Here is a 21,720-nt window from a genome sequence, read left to right as displayed (position 1 = left end):
CAGTGCCCTTCCTTAGCCATTAGGCCACCCCAGTGGCTGACAAAGATGCAAAGGCACAAGGCAAGAGCATCTGGAAAACAAAGCAAACTTTGCAGAAATGGTGGGGGTTGGGACAACTCATGGTTTGCTAAACAAACTATAGACTGAACAAACCATGGCTTACTATTCAGTGACCTGAAGTCAAACATCAGTGTGGTACAATTGGCCATGTATTTATAACCCAGCCTTCCCCAGCCTTATACCCACCAGATGCTTTAGACACCAGCAATCATCATTCCTTACCCTTGGTCATGCTGGCTGGATGTGAAGCAGAGGCTTGACAACCATATGTCAGGAGTGCTCTGATGGTGTTTCCTGCTTGGCAGGGGGTTGGACTCGATGGCCCTTGTGGTCTCTTCCAACTCTATGATTCTATGATTCTATGATTCTATGATTCTATGAAGCACTGGCTGGTAGGAAAGCAAGTGCTTTATCTTAGAGCATCCTTTTCCAAACTGGGGGACTCTGAACTAACATCATCCCTACTAAAACTGGCTTGGGCTGACAGGAGTAAGAGTCCAACAAACATCTAGAGGTCAGCAGGCTGCTGTCACAGGAGTGTGCTAATCAGTAATCACACAGTTCAAAGTTGGAGTTAACTAATTATTAGCAAAACATGATCTCCACAGACTTGGTTGAGTAGCAGGCCCAATGAACAGAACAGCTCATCCCCAGTAGCCTTACTCCTTGAAAATCAGTTGCTGAGACTGAAAGTCCCCACCTCCTCACAGCCATCTAAGTCCGCTCCTTTCCAGGGCTTTTCCCAAGCAATCGGAGACAGTGGCTGTGTGCAGCCAACCTCTCCTCTGCCCTTTTCATGCCTTTTCTGGTTCTGGGAAACCAGGGGGGAGGGGAGCTTGTTGCAGCAGGAGGGTGAGGCACCATTGTCTCTTCACCAGCCTGACTCATCTCTGCCTCTCAACCTTCCTCCTACCCTACTTCAGCTTCTTCCTCTGCCACAGACTCTCCCAGCTTACTAAACCCTGTTGCCTCTTCAGCTTTCAACACCTCCTCCTCCCAGGCTTCTCACTGTTGTCCCACCACCACTCCCCAGGTTCTGAGCCTTTCTTCCCTTGGTGGTTCCCCAACTGGTGCCTCCCACCATTTCTCTGGGCCAACCAGTCCACAACATCTGCTTTGGTTAATAAAAAGGAAAGCACACCCTCTGGTGGCCTGGGGTGATTTGAGGTGTGGTCATTACAGCAGAAAGACTCAAAGATGGGTCTCATAAGCACAGAGGAACTCGCCTCATACTACCTCAGACCATTGGCCCATCTGGCTCAGTACTGCCTAGCAGTGTTTCTCAAACTTGGGTCTCCAGTTGTTGTTGGACTACAACTCCCATTATCCATAGCTAGTGGGACAAGTGGTCATGGGTGATGGGGACAACAGCTGGGGGCCCAAGTTTGAGAAACAATACGCAGTGGCTCTCCAGAGTTTCAGGCAGGCAGTATTTCCCGGTCCAACCTGGGGATGCCATCAAGGATTAAATCTGGGACTTTCCACATGCAAAGTAGATGTTCTACCACGGAACACCTCCCCTAAGCAGTGGTTTCTGATTTTGCTTCAGGGGCAAGGTATGGTAGCTCTTCAGAGTGTCTGGCAGGTGACACTCCCATCGTTACCTGGAGATGCCAGGGATCAAACCTGGGATCTTCTGCATGCAAAGCAGATGCTCTACCACTGAGCTACTGCCTCTACCCAGAGGACCTAGAAGTGTTGGTGAAGAGCTATGGTCCATTTTCACACTTACTTGCCATTTGCCTGTGTTTGCCCCTGTTGCACTTCATCTCCATCAAGGCACTTCCAACCCCTCATTTTCTCTTCAGTGACAGATGCAAGGCTTCAAAGCTCCAGATTTCCACTTCCAAGTGTTTTGCCGACAATCGGCATGACACACAGCTTGTGTTTTTTCCTTGTTGCTTGCTTTTTGTGGCTTCCTCAGCTGTGATACCCATTTGCCTCTTTGGATTTTGACTTTCCAATAGGCACCGTAGTTCATGCTTTCTGCTGGATTTATTGCAGCCAAGGAAGGAGTGAGGGGCATGAGTGAAATGCAGCTATGATTTGTAGCAGTTGGGTTTTAAAATACTGGAAAGCAAAATAGCGTGTTAATTTGAGTATGCCTAACTCATGTTTCCCCAAAGTATGAAACACAGCTGTCCTTCGAAACTTGCACCTCTCAAAATTTTGCTATGCAGTTCTCTAGCCAAAAAAATAAAGTGTACAGAAATGCATATATTGGGATTATTCTGCATTAAAAATGCATATATTGCTGAAAATAATGTACAAAAGTATTTTGTATCAGTAAAACATCTTGCAAAAATGTTCATACAGTGCTACCTCAATTTTTGAGCATCTCAGAAGCCAAACATTTTGGTTTTTAAACACCAAAAACCTGGAAGTAAATGCTTCCGTTTTTGAACACACCTCGGAAGTTGAATGGCTTCCACTGCATCTCTGCCCCCATTTTCTCCATTGACTTTACTGACCACCCTTTGCTCCTTGGTTGTCGAACGTTTTGGAAGTTGAATGGTCTTCTAGAATGGATTACGTTTGACAACTGAGGTACCACTGTATCAGGCAAAATTGCATGTGCAAACTGTACCTGTCAGGAGTAATGCATCCTAAAAGGCTGCTGATTTTTGTGAGGCGTTTTTCTAACAGCAACAACTAAATATCACAACTGATGCAGAAATTTTATGGCCACATGACCCTGATTTCGTCTGATCTCAGAAACTAAGCAGGGTGAGGCCTGAAGGGTACTTGGTTGGGAGGCCGCTTGGGACTACAGGTTCAGTGGTACCTCGGTTTTCAAATGTAATCTGTTCCGGAAGACCATTTGAGTTCAAAAGCCAAAACCTCAATAGCCGACAGCTAGCATTCAGGATCTTGCACTCAGCGGAAGCCGCGTGGCATGTTCGACTTCCAAAAAGTGTTAGAAAACAAGCATTTATATCTGGGTTTATGGCTTTCAAAAACCAAAACGTTTGACTTCCGAGATGTTCAAAAACCGAGGTACCACTGTAAAGTCTCCAACTGCCCCCAAAATGCTGGGACCGTCATGAAAACCCTTAAGCCACCAAGGTATCTTATTTTGTCACACAGAGTCCCAACTTCCCATCTTTGTTGAGGTACGTTAACTGGAAATGGCTTCATATTAGGGGAAGCGTGAGTTGGTGACTGAGGCGGCCTTCTCCTCCTCCTCCTCTTCCTTGTCCTCCTCCTCCTCCTCTGTCACCGCTCTTGGGAGTTGGAGAAGGAGGGGTGGGGAAAGAGGAAACAGTCTTGCACCAGGTCCTCCTAGGGAGGGAGCCAGGCAGGCTGTCCAGCTGGTAGTGGAGCAGCAGCAGGGAAAGGAAGAAGAAGGGAGAGCAAGGCAACAGGGATGCCCATGCCTCCATCCCTGCCATGGGAGGCTGTGGCTCTCCAGCCTGGCAGGCCCCCAGCCACTCACCCAGCTGGCCATGCTGAATAAAAATGAGAAGGAGAAAGTGAGCCAGGTCAGGCCTGAAGAGAAGGCAGCAGCTGGAGGAGACCCTAGGAAGGAGCGGGCTCTTGGGGGGGGGATGTGCAATGGAGATGGGTGTTGCTGGTGGGGTACAGGCAAGCCTGTGGGGGGCTGGAGTTTGAGGGGTGGGGGCAAGGATGTTGTGGTGGTTGAGGGTGGGTTCTGGAATTAGCTGGGCTCTGGTTGTTTGCAAAATGAAAAACTTTAATAAAAATATTAACATGCCAAAAAAAAAATGCCTCTCCCCCCCCCAGCAGTGATAGTGATGTGGAATAGAATGTCCCTGTTTTCAACAGAGGAATTTCGGAGGGTATGGTACAGGGTAATGTAGGCTTTAGAAGACAATGTGGTGTGTATTGGCTTGAGTGTTGGGCTAAGTTCTGGGAACCAGGGTTCAAATCCACACTCAGCCATGAAACTTGCTTAGGTGATCTTGGGCCATTCACTGCCTCTCAGTCTAACCTTCCTCACAGGGTTGTTGTGACCAGAAAATGGAGAGGAAGAGGAACTATGGAAGCCAATTTGAGCTCCATAGAAGGAAAAAGGAGGGAATGAATGAATGAATGAAATGTTCAGAGCTGAGCTTAAGAATGAGAAAGAAGAAGAAAAGCTGAAACTGACAAATCTGCTCCATCCCTAATGCCCAGGCAGGCTGCCAACTGCTGACCCTGGCTGATAGATCACAACTCTGCCATGTCTGTCTGATGAGTGGATTCCTCCTTCTGAGCAAGGGAGCTGCTCTTCTGCCCATCAGCCTCCCCGTGGAGCCACTTGCTTCTTAAGCACAATCACACTCTTGTGGTTTTGGCTTGAAAAGCAAGTTCTGTTTGGATTTGGGTTTTTAAACAGCAGCATTGCTCATGTTCTGAATAACACAAAATGAAAATAATTATCTCCAAAGTATTTAGTCAGTATGTTAAAAAGAATGAATTGTGTGTGTTGTGTTAACTGCCATATGTTTGTCAAAATGCTAATTAAAATGTGTGTGCTTCCTGGGCTATTTTTACTCCTGCATCCCAACCTTGCTCGGCAATCTGCCATAATGAGGGACTAATAGGCAGTTGAAAATTTCAAGCTCCTGTTTTTGAACAGAGCTTTAAAAAATATTTCATTTATTAATTGCATTTCTATCCCCTGCCCCTCCTCCCCAAGGAGCCCAGGGTAGCAAGCAAACACACAATTTAAGAACAAAAAGAAAACAAATTAATTCTAAAACAAATTAAAGCATTCTAAAAACAATCAGAATTAAAATGTCTAAAAGCAGTTTCCATTTAAAATATTCTAAAAGCTATATTTAAAATATTCTAAAAGCTTGCATCCAATGACCTCAAGATTTCCAGGAGCAGTGTCCTTCATCCACCAAATGCCTGATTATACAGGAATGTTTTCAAATTCCTCCTGAAAGTTACTAATGGCAGGGATCTTACTCGGGAGGGCATTCCACAATGGGGGAGCCACCACTGAAAAGGGCCTGCCATGTGTCAGCGCCGGTCAGGCAGCCCTGGTGGCAGCAGCAGCAAGGCCTCATTTGGTGATTATAGGGGCAAAAATAGTTGATACTGGAGAAGACCCTATGAGTGGGAGTGATGACTAGGCAAAGGATTCCCTCCCCCCCCCCCCCGACACACATATTTGATATCTGCATCCTTCCACAAAGGGGGCCTTCACCCTGTGCTGGCCTCCCCAAACAATACATCAAACTCAGAGCAACTGGGATCAGATAGGCTTAGGCCTTCCAGCCCACATGCTCACTTTCACGTGGAGCTGCCCTTGGCTTCAGTTACAACACAGGCAGAATGCTTCACTACAATGACACACTTTCCTGCACCTAGAAAATTAGCACATGAGGGATTGATGCGGAATCATGATCTCATAGTGTTGGAGAGGACCTCCAAGGTCGTTTAGGGTTGTTGCTCTCCCAAATCTGGAAAGTTGCTGCCAATCAGTGTATACAGTGCTGAGTAAAATAGACCAGTGGTCTGACTTGATATAAAGCAGCATATTCCTATGAGAAGGTGAGGGTGATATTTATTTTTTTCCCTTTATTTTTTATCTTGCCCCTTCTCCATGGGGCTCTGGGTGTCATATTTCGCTCTCATCCACCCACCCATTATATCTTCATAGCAACTCTGTGAGGTGGGTCAGGCCGACCAAGGGATGGTTGGTCTAAATTAACCCAGTGAGCTTTAAGGGTAAGCAGGGATTTGTTTGCACACAGGATATTGTAGAGCTTGCAAAGTGTCCTGAAAACCCTCTTAGGAGGAAAGGTTAAATTATTTGGGGCTCTGTGATTTAGTGGGGGGGTGAAGGTGAGGGTGAGGGAGAAGTCACTAAGAGGGTACCTGTAGAAGTGTACAAGATTATCCATGTTGTCAAAAAAGGTGAATATGGAGTTTTTCTCCCTGTCACATAACCTTGGAACCTGAGCTGGAAGCTGACCATTAGAAGATCCAGGGCAGGTAAAAGAAAGTACATATTTAGGAAGCACAGAGTTAAACTATGGAATTTGCTACCACAAAATGGCCACCAATTTGCACAGCTTTTAAAAGGGAACTAGACAAATTGCATTTTATTTGTTTATTCATAAGAATATTTGTATACCACTATACCACTTAAAATTATTAAAGCAGTTTACAGCAATTATAAAAGCATAAAGAGCATAAAAGCATGCAGTAAAAGCTTTAAAAGTTCAAAACAAAAAACTCATAATTTCCTGCATAGGCCTGGTGGAATAGAACAGTTTTCAGCAGGCATTTAAATGTTGGGACAAAAGGATAAATTCATGCAGGACAAGGCTATCAGTGATGGCTAGTTGTGGTGGCTTATTACCTCCGATATCAGAGACTTGAAGCTTTTCTGACCACAAAGATATCTCACTGGCAGGGAAAATGTGACCAGCTAATTCCTTTGCCAGTTGTGAGTTTGTTAAAGTCTCAGGAGCCCAGGCACAAACCAAAGATGGCAACTCTTTTTGTGGAACTTCAAAAGACACTTAAAACTTTTATTTCCTCATTGCATTTTCATTTCCCTTCAAAGGGATGTTTGGGCCACGGAGTTCATGCCAGAGTAGAACACACCCTCCTCTACCCATCTGATTATCCTCACAAAAGCCCTGTGTGGTTGGTCAGGCTGAGAGATAATGGCTGAGCGGATGCTGCCTACGAGCTTCATGGTTGAGTGGGGATTTGAACCCAATTTCCCTTGATTTCAGCCCCACACTCTTAACTGCTATGCTGTGCTGGCCACACTTGTCTTTGTTCACATCCTCTGTCTCTGCCTGGCAAACAGATCTTGAAAACTCATGTGCCACTCACAGCCGCTGAGATTGATTCAACCAACAACCTCCTCCTTGCTTCTGCTCTCTGCCTTGCCAAGGCAGAAGGAAAAGTGCCAGCTGTCAAAATAGGAAGACAAGGCCTCCCAACGAGCTATTTGTAATGCCTTTTTAAGGTTGCAAAGAAAGCCGACATCAATCGCAAATAAGATCACTGCTAGCTGCGTGGTTTGCAGCAATGCAGTATTTTCTTTTATGAAAAGAAAAACAGGTGGCCACATGACCCGGAAAGCTGTCCATGGACAAATGCTGGCTCCCCCGGCCTGAAAAGTGAGATGAGTGCCACAACCCCATAGTCGCCTTTGACTGAACTTAACCATTCAGGGGTCCTTTACCTTTTTTTCTTTTTTCTTTTACACTTCCAGTATATAACTTGTGATCAGCTTAAGTGCAAGATCACCTTTGGCCCGATATGCCCCCGTGACCATTTTGTTCTGCAGAACTGGTTCCATTGTAGGTGCTGCACGATACCCATTCAGCGCTTGTAAGCAATCAGTCTTGTAGTGTGGCAGCACCTGCGCTTTGGAACTCCCTGCCTAGTGACATCAGGCAGGTGACTTAACTGTACTCTTTCTGGTGCCTACTAGAAAAAATTTTGTTTCAGTAAGCCTACCCAAATATGCAGAATGTTGTGTTTGTTTGTTTGCTTTTTAAAAAACCAATTTGAGTTTATCACTGACTTTTATTTTTCTCAAACATTTTAAATAGTTGTTTTTAACAGCTTACAGCTTTTATTGATAATTTTATTGTTTTATTCATTTTACAAACCACTTGGAAAGTTTTTTGTAAAACCAACAACAATGGCAATCAAGCAGGATATAAATTCTATGAAATAAATGAATAAAACCTCTCCACAGTTAGCAAGCATTGGGATAGCAATGCGCACAGCTCATTTCAATGGAGCAGTAGAAGCTGGCTCATTTGGATGAATGGGGCAGTACCTCACCAACCTCAGCCTGCTGTCAGTCAGCCCCCACCTGTCTGCTTTCTCACCTGCATCCAGCCTAAAGGAGGGCACTGCCTGTCAGCAGCATCCTCCTTGGTCTCAGTGTTGCCTCATGTGGTATTCAGCAGGGAGGAGAGAGGAGGCAAAGCTAGACTCAGCTGGTTCTGCCTGTCATTGGCTCTAGTGCTGCCAGGTGCTGGGCTCCATGCTTACCAACCACAGTGCTGGATCATGCCCCTGATAATCTGAATCAGGCTGCCTTGCAAAAGAGCTTGCTGATAAGATCTTGCCACTTCCAAAGATGTCTGTTTAAAACCCTTGTTTTAATTGATTCATTAATTGATAACAAAACCCTTTTTGGAAATAACACCCCTCTCTTAAAATACCACTTTGCTTTTTAATAAGAAGTGACTCTTGTCCAAGGAGGCAGTAGCAGTGTTTCCAATTTAGCTACAGTCAGGGAGCTGAAATAGGAGTTCAAAGGAATTTCCCCACGATAAGAGAAATGTAGTTGGTAATGACCTTCCTCAGTAATTAAATGCCAGGGTGACATAACGGAAGTGGTGTCCGCTGTCCTGTTTCTTGGGATGAAGAACACTGATGAGGTGGGTCAGGGGGGTCCTGTTAGCCAGAGTGATGGAGAAATTTGTGTCTGTCTTCAGTGTGGTGCAGGGAGCAGAGTGTTGGGGTGGAGAAGACAATTTTAAAACATTGTTCAGCCACAACAAGGACTAAGTGATTGTGAGCTACATCACGCCTGGGGGGAAATGTGGTCCTCCAGTCCTTGGTATCTGGCCAGGACCCCTCTCCCCAGTCATACTTCTCACTGTCTCTGCTTTCCACCCCAGTTGCATTTGCCTGACAGCAATCTGTCCTTGAACTCTGATCATGCTTTCCTAGTGACCTCAGTGGTGCAGAGTGCCTTCCATCAGCTTTGGATAGACCTGTGTCTCTATCTGGACAGGGACAGCCTAACTACTATTGTCTATGCTCTGGTAACCTCTAGGTTAGATTCCTGCAACACATTATATATTGGGCTGCCTCTGAAGATGGTTCAGAAACTTCAGCTAGTGCAGAATTTGGCAGCCAGATTGCTGTCTTCTGTCTGCTGCCAGAGGCCCATGGAGGTGGTAGGTGAGGTTCAGCATAGAGATTATTGTTAATAGCAGGCATGAAGGAGGCAGGTAGGATTTTCAGAACCTGGGAGAGCTCCAAGAGAGCTGACGCATTGCTCCAGCAAGAGTTAGAATGTAGACCTAATGTGCTTAAAGTAGGCCAATAACTACTCAAATTCTACCTCTCCTTATCTAAGCTGGAAACATCTTGGAGGCAAAGCTGTGTGGCTTGAAGTCTTAAGCTTCAACGCCTCTGAGCAACTTGCCATCTCTGCCTGACTCATCTTAGTGGTCCTGTTGCATGCAGAAATTCAAATGAGGGGTGAAGATCATTTCCTTGAGCTGTCAGAGAGAGGAGCCATGGTTCATTTTGAACAGGACATGGCTTGCTCTCTTCGGAGCGTGACTCTCTGCTGCTGTCAGGGGACCCATCAGTCCATCTCCCTGACCTTTTTCTAAAGGCAGCCTGTTGGCTTTTTAACCCCAGCAGGCAAGTGAAATGCCATTAACTTTACAAAGGCAGAAAATTAATCCATCATCTGTAAGAGCCTCTGAAGGGTTCAGTGGAGGGCACTTTGAATGTCGGAAAGCTTGGAGGAAACTTGCTGTGCCAGTCTTCAGCAGGGGAAGGGCTTAAGGAGATACTTAATTTTCTATTGACTTAAACATTTTCATTGCTTGGGTGCTTTGACTGATGATTTTGAGCTGCCAGCAGTCAATGATTATGTCTCTTTTGTCTTTGCCCTTGTTCAGGTGGGCATCCATAGCTCAGGGAATTAACATTGTGAAAGGGGCTTGAGTACAGTGGCTCTTGAAAGGTGGCTGATAATTCTGTATATGGCTGCTGGATTGGGTCAAAGACCCATCTAACCCAACATCCTGTTCTCACAGCTACCAACCAAATGCTTATTATAATAATTCTGCAAGGGGAACGACATCCCGTCATTTCACCACTCGTGGTCCTTTATAGCTTTCTCCTGGCGAATAGAGACTGTGTGTGCATGTGTGTGCATGTGTGGAAGATCCATGTCATAAATCCCTAGTTCAGCACTCACCTCTAGCCATCGGCCGAAGCTTTCCTTTGGCTGATGAATTCTCAGCCTTGCCCACATGATACCTTCTTATGAGCCAAGTAAACAGGTTGAGGTTACTGGGGCTGCATTTTGAATCTTATCAAGAAAACTAGTTCCATTAAGATATACAAATAGGGAAAGCTCCCATTTAAGATATGCCAACAATGAAGCAGGTTGTAAGCTGTGGAAATAAAATAGATACATTTGCTGTTATTATTATATTTTAAATTAATTCAGTGGGGGCAGGAGTGGAGACCTCTTAATTAAAAGTGGGAACTGTTGTGTGGAACCCAGCTGATGAAGCTCCCACGTCCCCAGATCATTTGACAATTTTTAGTGTCCTTCTTGCGCCTTAGGAAAAGGGGTTTGGGGCTCAGTTTTTGTTTGGTTGTTTGTTTGTTTGTTCCATCTTTTCTGTTCCTTTCCAGTTTTCCTTACGCTATTTCTCCATTCTGCCCCCTTTGTCTCAACATCTCTAAATCAGGCTATGCGGCTTCACGTGGCCTCAGTAAATGAACTCGGCAGCGTTTGAGATCTTGAAGAATCCTTTAAAGAAATAGGCAACATAGCTTTGAGGGGAAAACTGTGGGATGTTTACAATGTGCCTCTTTTTTTGCAGCATCCACATCATCACATCAGTGGCATCAAAATGGCAGTCTGTAGTCCCCACCCATTTAATCCAATTTATTTATTTAAAATATAGCATTATTTCTCAAAAACAAAACCCAAAGAGGTTTACAACAACCATACGACTTGAAATATTATTTTTTATTATTTAAATATTATTATTTTTTTAAAAAAACAATGTAAAAATAAATAAAAATAAGTGACCACCCACTAACTGGCTACCCAGTTGGATCGGGTAAAATAAGAACGTTGTTGTTGTTGTTGTTCTCCCTATATTCGCTGGGGAAATGTTGGGGGGCGTGCGCGCTCAGAATGTCCAAGAGGTTTTCCACTTGCCCTGTGCATTCTAGAATTGGGTCTGAGCAATTTTCCCTTTGCCCTGTCGCTTTTCCTCAGAAAACCTGCTTTTTAGTGATAAATCGGAACAAATGGGAATCTGCTGAAAACTCAGCTGCTGTTTGCTCTGATTCAGTGCTAAACCATGAGTTTTCCCTGGGTGGAAGCGGTGAAGCAAACAGAAGTGTAGGTAAGCCCTAAGTGCCAAGGTTTTTAAAAGTTATTTTTTCTGGTCTGGAGTTTAAGTCAACCATGTGAGCCCCCACCTGGAGTCTGAAGCTGTCCAAACAGACAGGTTTACCACCTCTGTTGGAACAAGGTCAAGAGACATTTCTTGAAAGCATATTAGAGTGCTTGCCACCCGGAGCACATGAAAGCTAAAGAGGAGCCGTGTTTTCAGAGACCTAAATAATGCCTGGAGAGCAACAGTCAGCGATGCCCTTGACTCTTCCTCCTGCACCCACCAGGAAGGATTTGCTTGTTTTCAAAAATCACCAGTGACAAAGTTGCCTGATTAGACTAATTGTCCCATCTCTCTCGGCTCAGGGAAAGGAAGGTGGCATGATGAGGGCCATTAGCAATGCACCTCATCAAGATGGGGTAATTTTGCGAGTCACTTGTCTGGGAATGGAGCAGAGACGAGAGAGCATCGCTTCTCCTTCTGTTGCCATATGCTGCTTTTCAGTGTGAGAAAGTCTTCACTTCTGATGTGGGGGTGGGTGGGCAGGGGATATACGAGTAATGAAGTGCAAGAAAAGTTTAAACTCCATGTAATTGCTCACTGTTTCTGTAAAATCTGTGGCTGCTGAAGTGTGTGTGTGTGTGTGTGTGTGTGTGTGTGTGTGTGTGTGGATAGGGGAAGCAGATGAAGGGAAATGGAATTAGTATGAAAAATGCTTCCATCACATCACTATGGTCTGTGCATTCTGATGTGAATGGGCCACAAGTTCCATTTGCAGCCCCTAAACTCCTAAGAGAAATGGCCACTCTAAGGAAATTGTAAGGGAATTTGGCAAACAGGGTCACGGTTGCCAGTTTGCTCAATGAAACAGAGGGTGTGTGGAGTCTTGCATGCCCTGATCTGTAGGTCACAAGTCACAGATAGGGAGCCAGCGTTGTGGACTCCATCCAGGTCACCAAGACCAATGGTCTAATATTATCAAAACAGCAGCATCCGGAGGGCTGCAGGCTCCCCATCCCTAATCTAAACAGTCATTGCCACAATAATAGGCTCTTGAACAGCCACAAACGAAAGGACCTCACCTTGACAACAGGCAGCCCACATCATCAGCAGAGCACATAATCTGTATGTGGGAAAGCCTTGGGTTCAATCCCCAGCAGCCCTAAATTAGATCTTGTTCTTAGTTGATTAGCATCATCATCATCATCATATAAAAATAAAAAACCTAAGTGGGAGGTAGGGATGTCAAAGAATTCTGACAGAAACAAAAGCAGAAGATGTGGGTGTTCGCTTATTTTTCCCAAGTCTGGAATGGAAATCAATTTAGGGAATGCAATCAGTGTTCACTGTTTTTGTTGCTTTTGGTTTGCAAATGATACCTTATTATTTATATCATGGCCCCACCCCACCTCACCCTGCCATCACATTTGCACTGTGTTTCCTTTGCATTGAAATGAGCTGGGTGGAAGGAGATGACAATGTAATTGATTATGTCAATAGTGTAAGTTAAGTAATTTTGCTGCAATGGGCAAATGAGATAAATGACATAGTAGCATTTGGGGGTGGGAAGTTCAAACAAGCAGAAGAGTTGCAAAAGACCCACCCCACCCCTCTCTGCCTGAAACCCTGGAAAGCCAGTGCAAGTCAGAATATTGCAAGCTTCCCCAACCTGGTGCCCTCTAGATATTTTGGAGTTCCATTCCCATCCATCCCAGATAGCACAGCCAAGATCATATAGCCATGCTGGGTGGGGTTGATGGGAACTGGAGGACCCAGGTTGGGGAAGCTGGAACAGATAGTTCAATTCCCTCCCAGCATTTTCATCTGCCCATGTAAAAAGTAGTAACCACTTCTTGCCTCCCAATCAGGGCCACGACAGTGGGGAGCCCTTCCCATGCCCGTCTCTTAGCCATTCTGGTTGTGAGCCCAGCAGGGCAATTTAAGGGTGCAAAGGGGGGAACTGGTCACCATGAGACAAATAATCTTATGCACCCTAAGAACCACCCTCAGACAAGTATGCAAGTAAAACTTCATCTCATGATGTACTAGGGTCGTCCCGGATTATTTTTTTTAGCTGAATGAATACAAATTATCTGGGAAGCAAAACAGCTGCATAACATTCTGGAAAGAAATGTAATGTTTGCTTGTGCCTCATTCAGAAGGTCATCACCTCTCAAATGGCGGATTAAGTCACAGGTTGAATTGAGCTCACTTTCATTAAGCTGCACTTGTCTTATTTATTTAAAGGTGGCTCTGAGGATGACTTGTTTCTCATCTTGGATGAGTGCCTGGCCTTCCTTAAAACTAATTAGCAACCTCTCTCTGCTTATCTAAAAGGGAGAGACTCCATGATTTGCACAGCCCCTGGTAGCTGGCCTGATTTTCCTTGGGGAAAGGGTCATAGCACAGTGGGGGGGGTGCTGTGCAAATAGAAGCCTCCAGGTTCAGTCCCTGGCATCTCTAGACAGAGCTGGAACAGAGTCCTGCCTGAAGCCCCGCAGAGCCCACTACCAGTCAGGGTGGACATAGGGCTGGGCAATATCTGGTTTTAAACATTGTGATGCATCACCAGCTAAACATTGTGATATGCCAATATATCACAATGTCTGAAATAAGGATTGAGCTGTGAGGAGGCAATGGCTGGCTTCACGGTTTTTCACACACACACGCGCACACAAAGAATGATTCATGATATATTGCCAGGTCAAAAATTATGAAACCAATATCACAGTATGGACTTCAAACTAGATTTGGACAATATATTGATATATCACCCAGCCCTGGTGGACAGTATTGAGCTAGATTGACCAATGGTCTTACTCAGGTTAAGGCAGTTTCCTGTACTCCCATTTGAGTAGAAGGTCATAGCTCAGTCTTAGAGCAAGGGCTTTGCCTGCTCCAGGACCAAAAAAATGATCCAAACACGTTCAATAACGAGGTGCAGCAGCATGGCCTGACCTGTCCCCTTGGAAAGGCAGGCAGTAGGAAGGGCAGCCAGCATATTCAATATTTAAGACACTCCTCTGCGGCTGGGCATCTAGGAGTGTTCATAGCATAGTTGCATGCATGATTACATGGAAGTGGATCTCAGTGGGTTCTGTGCTGGCTGATCCTTGGGAACCACGTTTGGGTGCCACCAGGCTATATTCCTTGCCCACCTAGACCAGACTAGGTCTCTGTGTGGCTGTCCAGGGTCTCAGGTCCCTCCCCTTCCCTGCTACCTGATACTTTAAAATTGTTCTAGCTGGGAATTGAACCAGGGACTTACTGCATGCAGAGCCTGTGCTCTCCTGCTCAGCCATGGGGCTCCCCCATTGCAGCTTTGATTTCTTTATTTCCTTTCTCTTGGCACTTCAGCAGATGTCTCATAGCACCCGGTTTGGGAACTACAAACCTAGGGGCTCCCTAGGGGTGAGTGAATCCACCAGTTTAAGTTTCTCCCAGTTTCCCATTTTATTCCAATCTTAATTTTTCACAATAATTTGTGGTTTCTTTTTAAAATCCCTGTGAAAATTCACCAGCAATTTTAGAGCAAATTTCTCTTCATATACGCATTTTGTATGCAATTTTGACTAACGTGCCATTTTTATTTTGCAAAGCCCTCTCCCCGATTTCTGCTTGCTGATGTATTCTTACACACATTTTAATATCCATAGTTTGGCTAGAGAGCTGCAGCACCAAAATGCAGAGAAGTGTGAATTTCAGATAATTGTGTTTTCATTCCCGTATTGGTTCAAGAAATGTGAATTAGGCCATTTTTCATCCGGATGCAAAGGGATGAATTTCGCCTGCAGTTCTCATGTGCCACCTAGTGTAATTCTGAGCCTCAACTAGGTTGTTAAGTACTAGTGTGAAACCCTCCCCCAACTAATTTGTCTTCTCTCCCCTTGCTTCTCTTCCTCTCTCTCTTCCTCTCTCTCTTTCTGTGTTTCAGATTATGCTTGGCCCTTACCTAAACAATTGTGTCCAATCTGGATTTCCTTAGATGTCCTCTTTTCTACTGCCTCTATCATGCACCTCTGCGCCATCTCTCTTGACCGCTATGTTGCGATCCGTAACCCCATCGAGCACAGCCGGTTTAATTCTCGCACCAAGGCAATAATGAAAATTGCTGCTGTTTGGACCATCTCTATAGGTAAGTCGCCCTCCCTTGTTGCCAGCTATAACCTTGTAAATACTGGCGTGGTTTTCTTTTTCCTCTATTTCCTCTATTTACTTTGAAAAAACTTCCATAAATTTCAGTTAATATGGGTTGCAATGACTGATGATAATGGACTGTTGCTGCGAACAATAAAGCTTTCTTTTTAATTGGCTGGCAGAGTTTATTAAGCATTATACTTCACCTTCCAATATCAATTATGATACCCATATGGGCAAGCCAATCAATATCTGAAGCTGTCCAAAACCCAGCCTATTGGACAATGGTTGTGTGAACAGCATAGATACATCTGCAGGAAAGAGTTGTTGGGCATGTGCAGGTGTGTAATCCTCTGCACAAACACTTAAACGTGTTAGCTTTAAGATGCCAGCAACCCCTCTGGGTTTTATTTCTAAGTGATCAGTTCCCCTGAAGCCTGAAGTAGTGCCATCCACTGAACCTCCTCAGCATTTTGCCAACTGAAATGTTGCTTGTCCTTCATGCCTTTCACATCCTGCATCTCCCACCAAACAACAGTACACTTTGTAAGTGAGAGAGTAGCATGGAAAGCGGTAGATGTTGAGAAGGTCTTGGCCCACTTGGTGGGTGGGTTCCTAGGGATGTTAAGAAAGCAGAAATATCCATTCCAACCTGCATTCATCACCACCAGTGCTGCTTCCATTCCACTGCACTTTGGTTCCCACCAAGTACTCAGTTGTTCACCCTGCAGCCCACTATTTAATGCAAGTGATGTGAGTTACTTAACTTGCATAACTTTATGAAGCTTACATTCAATGTAAAGGAAATGACAAAACAATGTGGCGGTGACACATTAAGTTTGCATACTTAAAAACAATGTGAACAAATAGTGATCATATTCACTTGACTGGTTTTCCATTGCTTACCAAAGACAAACACATGAATGGCAGCAATTTTTGCTTCCTTTCCTGTTTTTGGTGGAATTCTCTGACATCCCTAGCTCTGACCCAAGTCAGGTTTCTAGGATGGGCCCAGGACATTTTACTAGCTGAAACAGAGCAGCAAATGGTGTGCCCCCCACCCATGTTAGTCCTACTCAGTGTAGAACCACTGGAACCAAAGGACATGACAAACTCAGTAAATTCAATTAGTCTACTTTGAGTAGAACTGACATTGGGTAGAACCCAAGACTGGTAAGTGATTTTGTCACCTGAGATGCAGGGGTATCTGACATTTGTAGAACATTAGGCATGAGTTGTTTCCTAGAAAGTCACACTATCCAACTTCTGCAGATCAAAAACTGGGGTGTTCTTCTTCCTGGATGTGCTCCCTGGTGAGTCACGTGGTCTATGCTGTGCTCTCCCCCCCCCCCCAATGTTTTTTTTAGGGCAAAATCTTAGTATGTGCCATACCAGCCTTGCTCTTTAAAAGCCAGGGAAGTGTCACTGATGTTTTAGTCAGTGTAGATGTAACACAGATATCCAAAGGTTAGCCCTGCCAAGTTAGCATCCTTCTCCACCCCCACCCACAATTTGATGCCATATACTCTGCTCACAAAGGAGCCAGGAATTAAGCCAGATGATGCAATAGCTTCAGCCACTGCTTAATGCAATCTTGGGTTGTGGGAAAGCTTTTCAGGGGAGGGTTGCCTGGAGCAAGTTTTTGAAGGTTGTGGACAAGATATGTGATCCTTTCCTCTGTTTCTTTTGTAGCTGATTAAAATAACAATTTAAGTTGGTGGGTATGGAATGTTTTGGGTGGGCAGTCAGTTCAAGATGGCTGGCCATCCTCTCCCTGTACTTGTGGAGCCATCTGGTGGGCATGTGGGCTAACCTTGTTTCTCCCAAAGCTCTGTCTATTTAGCCAGTGCTTGCACGAATGTGTATAAATAAGGGAAATGACATAGAAACATTAGTATATTGGGAGAAATGTCCACTAAAATGCTGGCAACTTTTAAAATGCAAACTGATGTTTAATATCCGCTAGGAATGAAAGAAACTGATGCAGGGAGAGTTGCTCATCCCTATTGTTAAATGAAATTATCATTATCCATTCTAAGCATATAAGTGGGGTTATAAAATGGGTTATAAATCTAAACTGAAATAACGTATTTTGCTGCTCCTGCTGTTGTTTTTGGCCTTCCCTTTCCGAATGGATCTCTTCAGGGATCTCGCTGCCCATTCCAGTCATCGGCCTGCAAGACGATTCCCGGGTGTTTGTGAATGGAAGCTGCGTCCTCAATGATGAGAACTTTGTCCTCATTGGTTCCTTTGTTGCGTTCTTCATCCCGCTCATCATCATGGTGTTTGCCTACTGCCTGACCATCCAAGTGCTGCAGAAACAAGCATCTGTGTTCCTGTACGGGGAGGCGCCCAAGCAGAGGAGGAGCAGCATGAGCTGTCTGAAGAAGGAGAACAACACGGAGAACCTCTCCATGCTCCAGAACCATGAGGCCGCATCCCACTTGAACTCTCCTGTCAACAAGGAAGGGGTGTTGTTCCGGAAAGGCACCATGCAGTCCATCAACAATGAGCGGAGGGCATCCAAGGTCCTGGGGATTGTCTTCTTTCTGTTCCTCATCATGTGGTGCCCCTTTTTCATCACCAACATCATGTCTGTCCTCTGCAAGGAAGCCTGTGATGAGGCTCTGCTGGGGGAGCTCCTGGACGTCTTCGTTTGGGTGGGCTACATCTGCTCTGGGGTCAACCCCCTGGTATACACACTCTTCAACAAAATCTACCGCAGGGCTTTCTCTAACTACATCCGCTGCCGTTACAACAATGGCAAAAAGTCAGCGCAGCGGCACAACCAGTGTCCAAATGTCTCGACAACAGCTTTATACGGGAAAGACCTCAATTTGAACAGTTACCGCAATGGGAATGAACTCAACAGCATGGAGATGGACGAGACGGAGGATGCTTTGGAAATGCATGTAGGAACCTCAGAGCTCTCGATAAACAACTGCAGTGGCAAGAAAACGAGTAGTGTGTAAGACTGTTCAAGGACACACCTACGCTCCGGATTTCGTTGTGGCTCAGCTACAGACAATGTATGTGTTAATCAAAGAATGATGTAAATAATGCATTCTGAACAAAGCAGTCTCTCCTTTTTTTAAATTTGAACTTTCACATTTGTAACTCATTGCTTTCCATCATTCCTAAAACAGAATCTGTACTTACTGTTGAAAGCAGAGGAGGCAGAGCCTCTATAGGAACAGTGGGTACCAGACCCAAAGTGGCATTTGTTATTTTGCTTCTGAAATGTTGATTTTTCTCCCCTTGCTGCATGAACAAAAGTGCTGACTATTAATCTCAGGTGGTATTTTTTTGAGTCCTCAATGGTCCATTATGAGTAGTCACAAATCAAATAAAGGGATATGGGCTTGGATAGTTCAACGTTTCTTGTGCTAGCATTGATAGCAAACCCTCGATAAATGCATGTTGTGCTTGGTTGTGGTGGATGAGTTGATGAAAATGACTACCTGGATGAATGACAGCTGTGGGAAAAGATTAATCCCAGGCTAAGGGATCATTAGAAAAGGGATCAAAACAAACCTGTCAATACCACCATGCCTTTAAAGAAATCATGTTTCCACGTCTTCCTTTTATTTTTTAAAGGTTCTTTGTAAAACTGGAAATGGTGCAGAAAAAAGTAACCATAGGGATCAAAGGCCTGGGACAACTCCCCTGTGAATAAAAGCTACATTATATTTGCAACTTTTTAATTTGAAAAAGAAGTTGAATAAAGGTGGCATGTTAGTGGTGTATATGATATTGCATGGTGTTGAGAAAGTGGACAAAGGGTTTCCCCCACATCCCCCCTCTCAAAATACTAGAATACTAGAACCTAATGGGGCCATGCACTTGAAGATTCAGGAGAGATAAAAAGGAGAATTGTACCACGCGGTGCACAGTCAGAATATGGGATTTGTTTCCATAAAGTGTGACAATGGCCACCAATTTAGATTGGATTAGACACATTCTGCAACGGCTACTTGTTAGGGTGGCTGGATTTTATCTCCAGGATCAGAGATATCAGGCTTCTGAATCCCACTTCCTTAGGAACCACAGTATAAGAGGGCTTGTCTCTTCCTTGTGGGCTTCCCATAGACATCTGGTAAGCCATCGTGGGCAACTGGATGTTGGACTAGGAAGCAGGGCTCTTCCTATGTTCCTTTGTTATGAGGAGCAGAATAAAATGCTCTAACCGGGCAAGATTTCTAAAAGCCTGCCAGTGAGAACCTATCAACAGGGCTGGATGTTTGTGTTGCAATTTTGGTGCATGACATTTCCTAAAGAAATGTGCCTCCTCTTAAGTAGGAAGGGAAGTGACCAAAGTGCTCCCTCCAAAGTGCTATTTTGTTTGAACATTCTCTCTAGCCCTTTCCCAACATCCTAGAAGGCAATGCTTTTAAAAGTCTCATCAGGTGTGAGGAATGGGAAGGAGAGAGAATGCACAATTAGCTTGCTCTTCCTGTTCCCCATTGTTCTCCAAAATAGATCTTGCACCAGGAAGCAAAGATTCAGGCTGGCACCATACCTGGGATGGTGGACTTTCAGGTTGACTGTAATTCATGCATCCCCCAGAAATGTGGTGGAACAGAGAGTGAGACAGACAAGATGGCAGAGAGTGAGAGAACTACATAGTCCTGCAAACTTCACTCACTTTGGTCCATGGCTCTGCCTAGTTGACTTTCTATAACCCAGCAGCCCTTCATAGGAAAAGGTTCTCCATTTCTACCTTACGCCTTGTCCATAGGGAGATGCACAAAATCAAATATGGAGAAAAGTGTTAAAAAGGAAACTTGAGTTGCTGGAATGGAAGCCATTGTACTTTCACCCAACCGGTGAACTATAGTCTGCCTATGGAGTGCAAATGGAAAAAGGAATTCCCACCCCTAGGTGCCTTCTGTAACAAATCTGGTGCAGGAAGGAAACTGTATCCTCACCCTCTGTGACCTTCAAGAGAACCAGACCCGAGGATTGTTCCTTGTTGTCAGTCCAATGAAATTTTGGGATTCCATTGAAACTTTTGCTGATGACTCGCACCAATGGCTTGGTGCTCCTCTGTACATTAATTTTTTTCCATGTAGCTAACTTGCTTAGAATCATTTCTCCCAAAGTACTGTAGGTAACCTCACCCTCTGGAGATTGCTGATGAAAGTTACTGCTTTGAATGAGTTTCCCCAACCAATTTTCTTGGGCTAGGCAGGGTTTGCAGGAACATGGAGTTCAGGTCTCTTGAAAAGATGTAGTTAGTTGATCAAAACATTATGGTGCTTGAAGCAATCCCCCATTTTGCCCCAGTGTACTAGGAGAAACTACCTAAAGGAAAGAAGTTGCATGTAAATGGACTGCTGTGTATAACAGACAAGGTAATATCATTCAGCAAAGCACCACAACTTATTACTCAAAGGAGACAAAGGGATATTTTTCTTTTATTCACAAAAAGCTTTTACCAGCACAAGTACAACAGAATGGCAGCTTCTTATTGTATTGGAGTGGCGTAGATTCTGAGTGTGCACATTAAAAACACATAACTTGGTAGGAGGGCAAATTTAAGTATCTAAACAACCTCCAGATTTTTTAAAAATAGCTAGTTGCTAAATGTCATGTGCCCGCAAAGGCTTGTAGGTATGTTGATGATTTAGGGTCAGTGCGAGATTCTGAGAAGTTCAGTCTTCTGTGCCTTGGTATCTGGTGCTGTTTCTCAATGAGCAACAACCAAATAAACAGCGCAAAACATCTCTATAGAAACATGTTTCTTTGTATAATATAGATCAGGTGTAGGGAACTTCTGTGGCACACCAGATGTTGCTGGAGCACTCCTAGGAATGTAAGAAGACATCATTATCTATTAATTATCATTATCCATTCCGTCCTGTATTCATCACATGAAGTTTGTCTTCCACTGAAAACTCCATTATTTGTCTCACACTGTCTGCTATGGCAATTTATGTAGTTGTCATTACATTATGTATTACATTGGGAGGCTTTAAAAGAGGATTAGAGAAATCCGTGTTACAGCTATGCACTACCTCCACAGTCACAGAAAGTAATGCTTACAAGTACTGGGTTGGCTGGAAGCCACAGAAGGGGAGAGTGCTGTTGTGCTCATGTTGTGCACCCTGGTTTCCCACAGGCATCTGGTGGGCCACCTTGAGAGCAGGTTACTAGGCTTGACGGGCCATTGACCTGATACTGCAGGCTGTTCATATTCCACCCCATCAATTTCAGTACGAAGGAGGTGCATTGCAAATGAAGAGGAGTCACATAATCAATTACATATTGCTTGAGGCTGTTGAATGCAGCAGCCACAGCAAATAGTGATCACATACGCTGGGTTGATTTCTGTTCTGGACATGGGGCAAAGAAAGCAATTTCCCCTCCCATTTCTGTTTTTGTTGGAATTCTCCGATATTCCTAAGTACAACTCCAATCA

At 44.5% G+C, this 21,720-nt stretch overlaps 1 protein-coding gene across 14 annotated transcripts in view; it reads left to right on the top strand.

Annotated features, from left to right (window-relative positions):
• LOC310754025 (5-hydroxytryptamine receptor 2A-like) overlaps positions 1-18,674 on the top strand; it is a 249,338-nt gene extending 230,664 nt beyond the window's left edge. For all 14 annotated transcript variants that reach the window (XM_083595443.1, XM_083595441.1, XM_083595442.1 and 11 more), the window contains 2 exons: positions 15,097-15,297; positions 17,445-18,674. In XM_083595443.1, coding sequence (XP_083451569.1) covers positions 15,097-15,297; positions 17,445-18,271 — 1,028 coding nt within the window. In that variant the 3' untranslated portion in view covers positions 18,272-18,674. The remainder of the gene's footprint in view (positions 1-15,096; positions 15,298-17,444) is intronic.
• The last annotated feature ends 3,046 nt before the right edge of the window (positions 18,675-21,720 follow it).

Source organism: Podarcis filfolensis, assembly GCF_964270895.1.
Source record: "Podarcis filfolensis genome assembly, chromosome: Z".
In the NCBI taxonomy this organism is placed as follows: Eukaryota; Metazoa; Chordata; class Lepidosauria; order Squamata; family Lacertidae; genus Podarcis; species Podarcis filfolensis.
The sequence above is the reverse complement of the archived record's forward strand: the minus strand, read 5'-3'. Positions and strand labels throughout refer to the sequence as shown.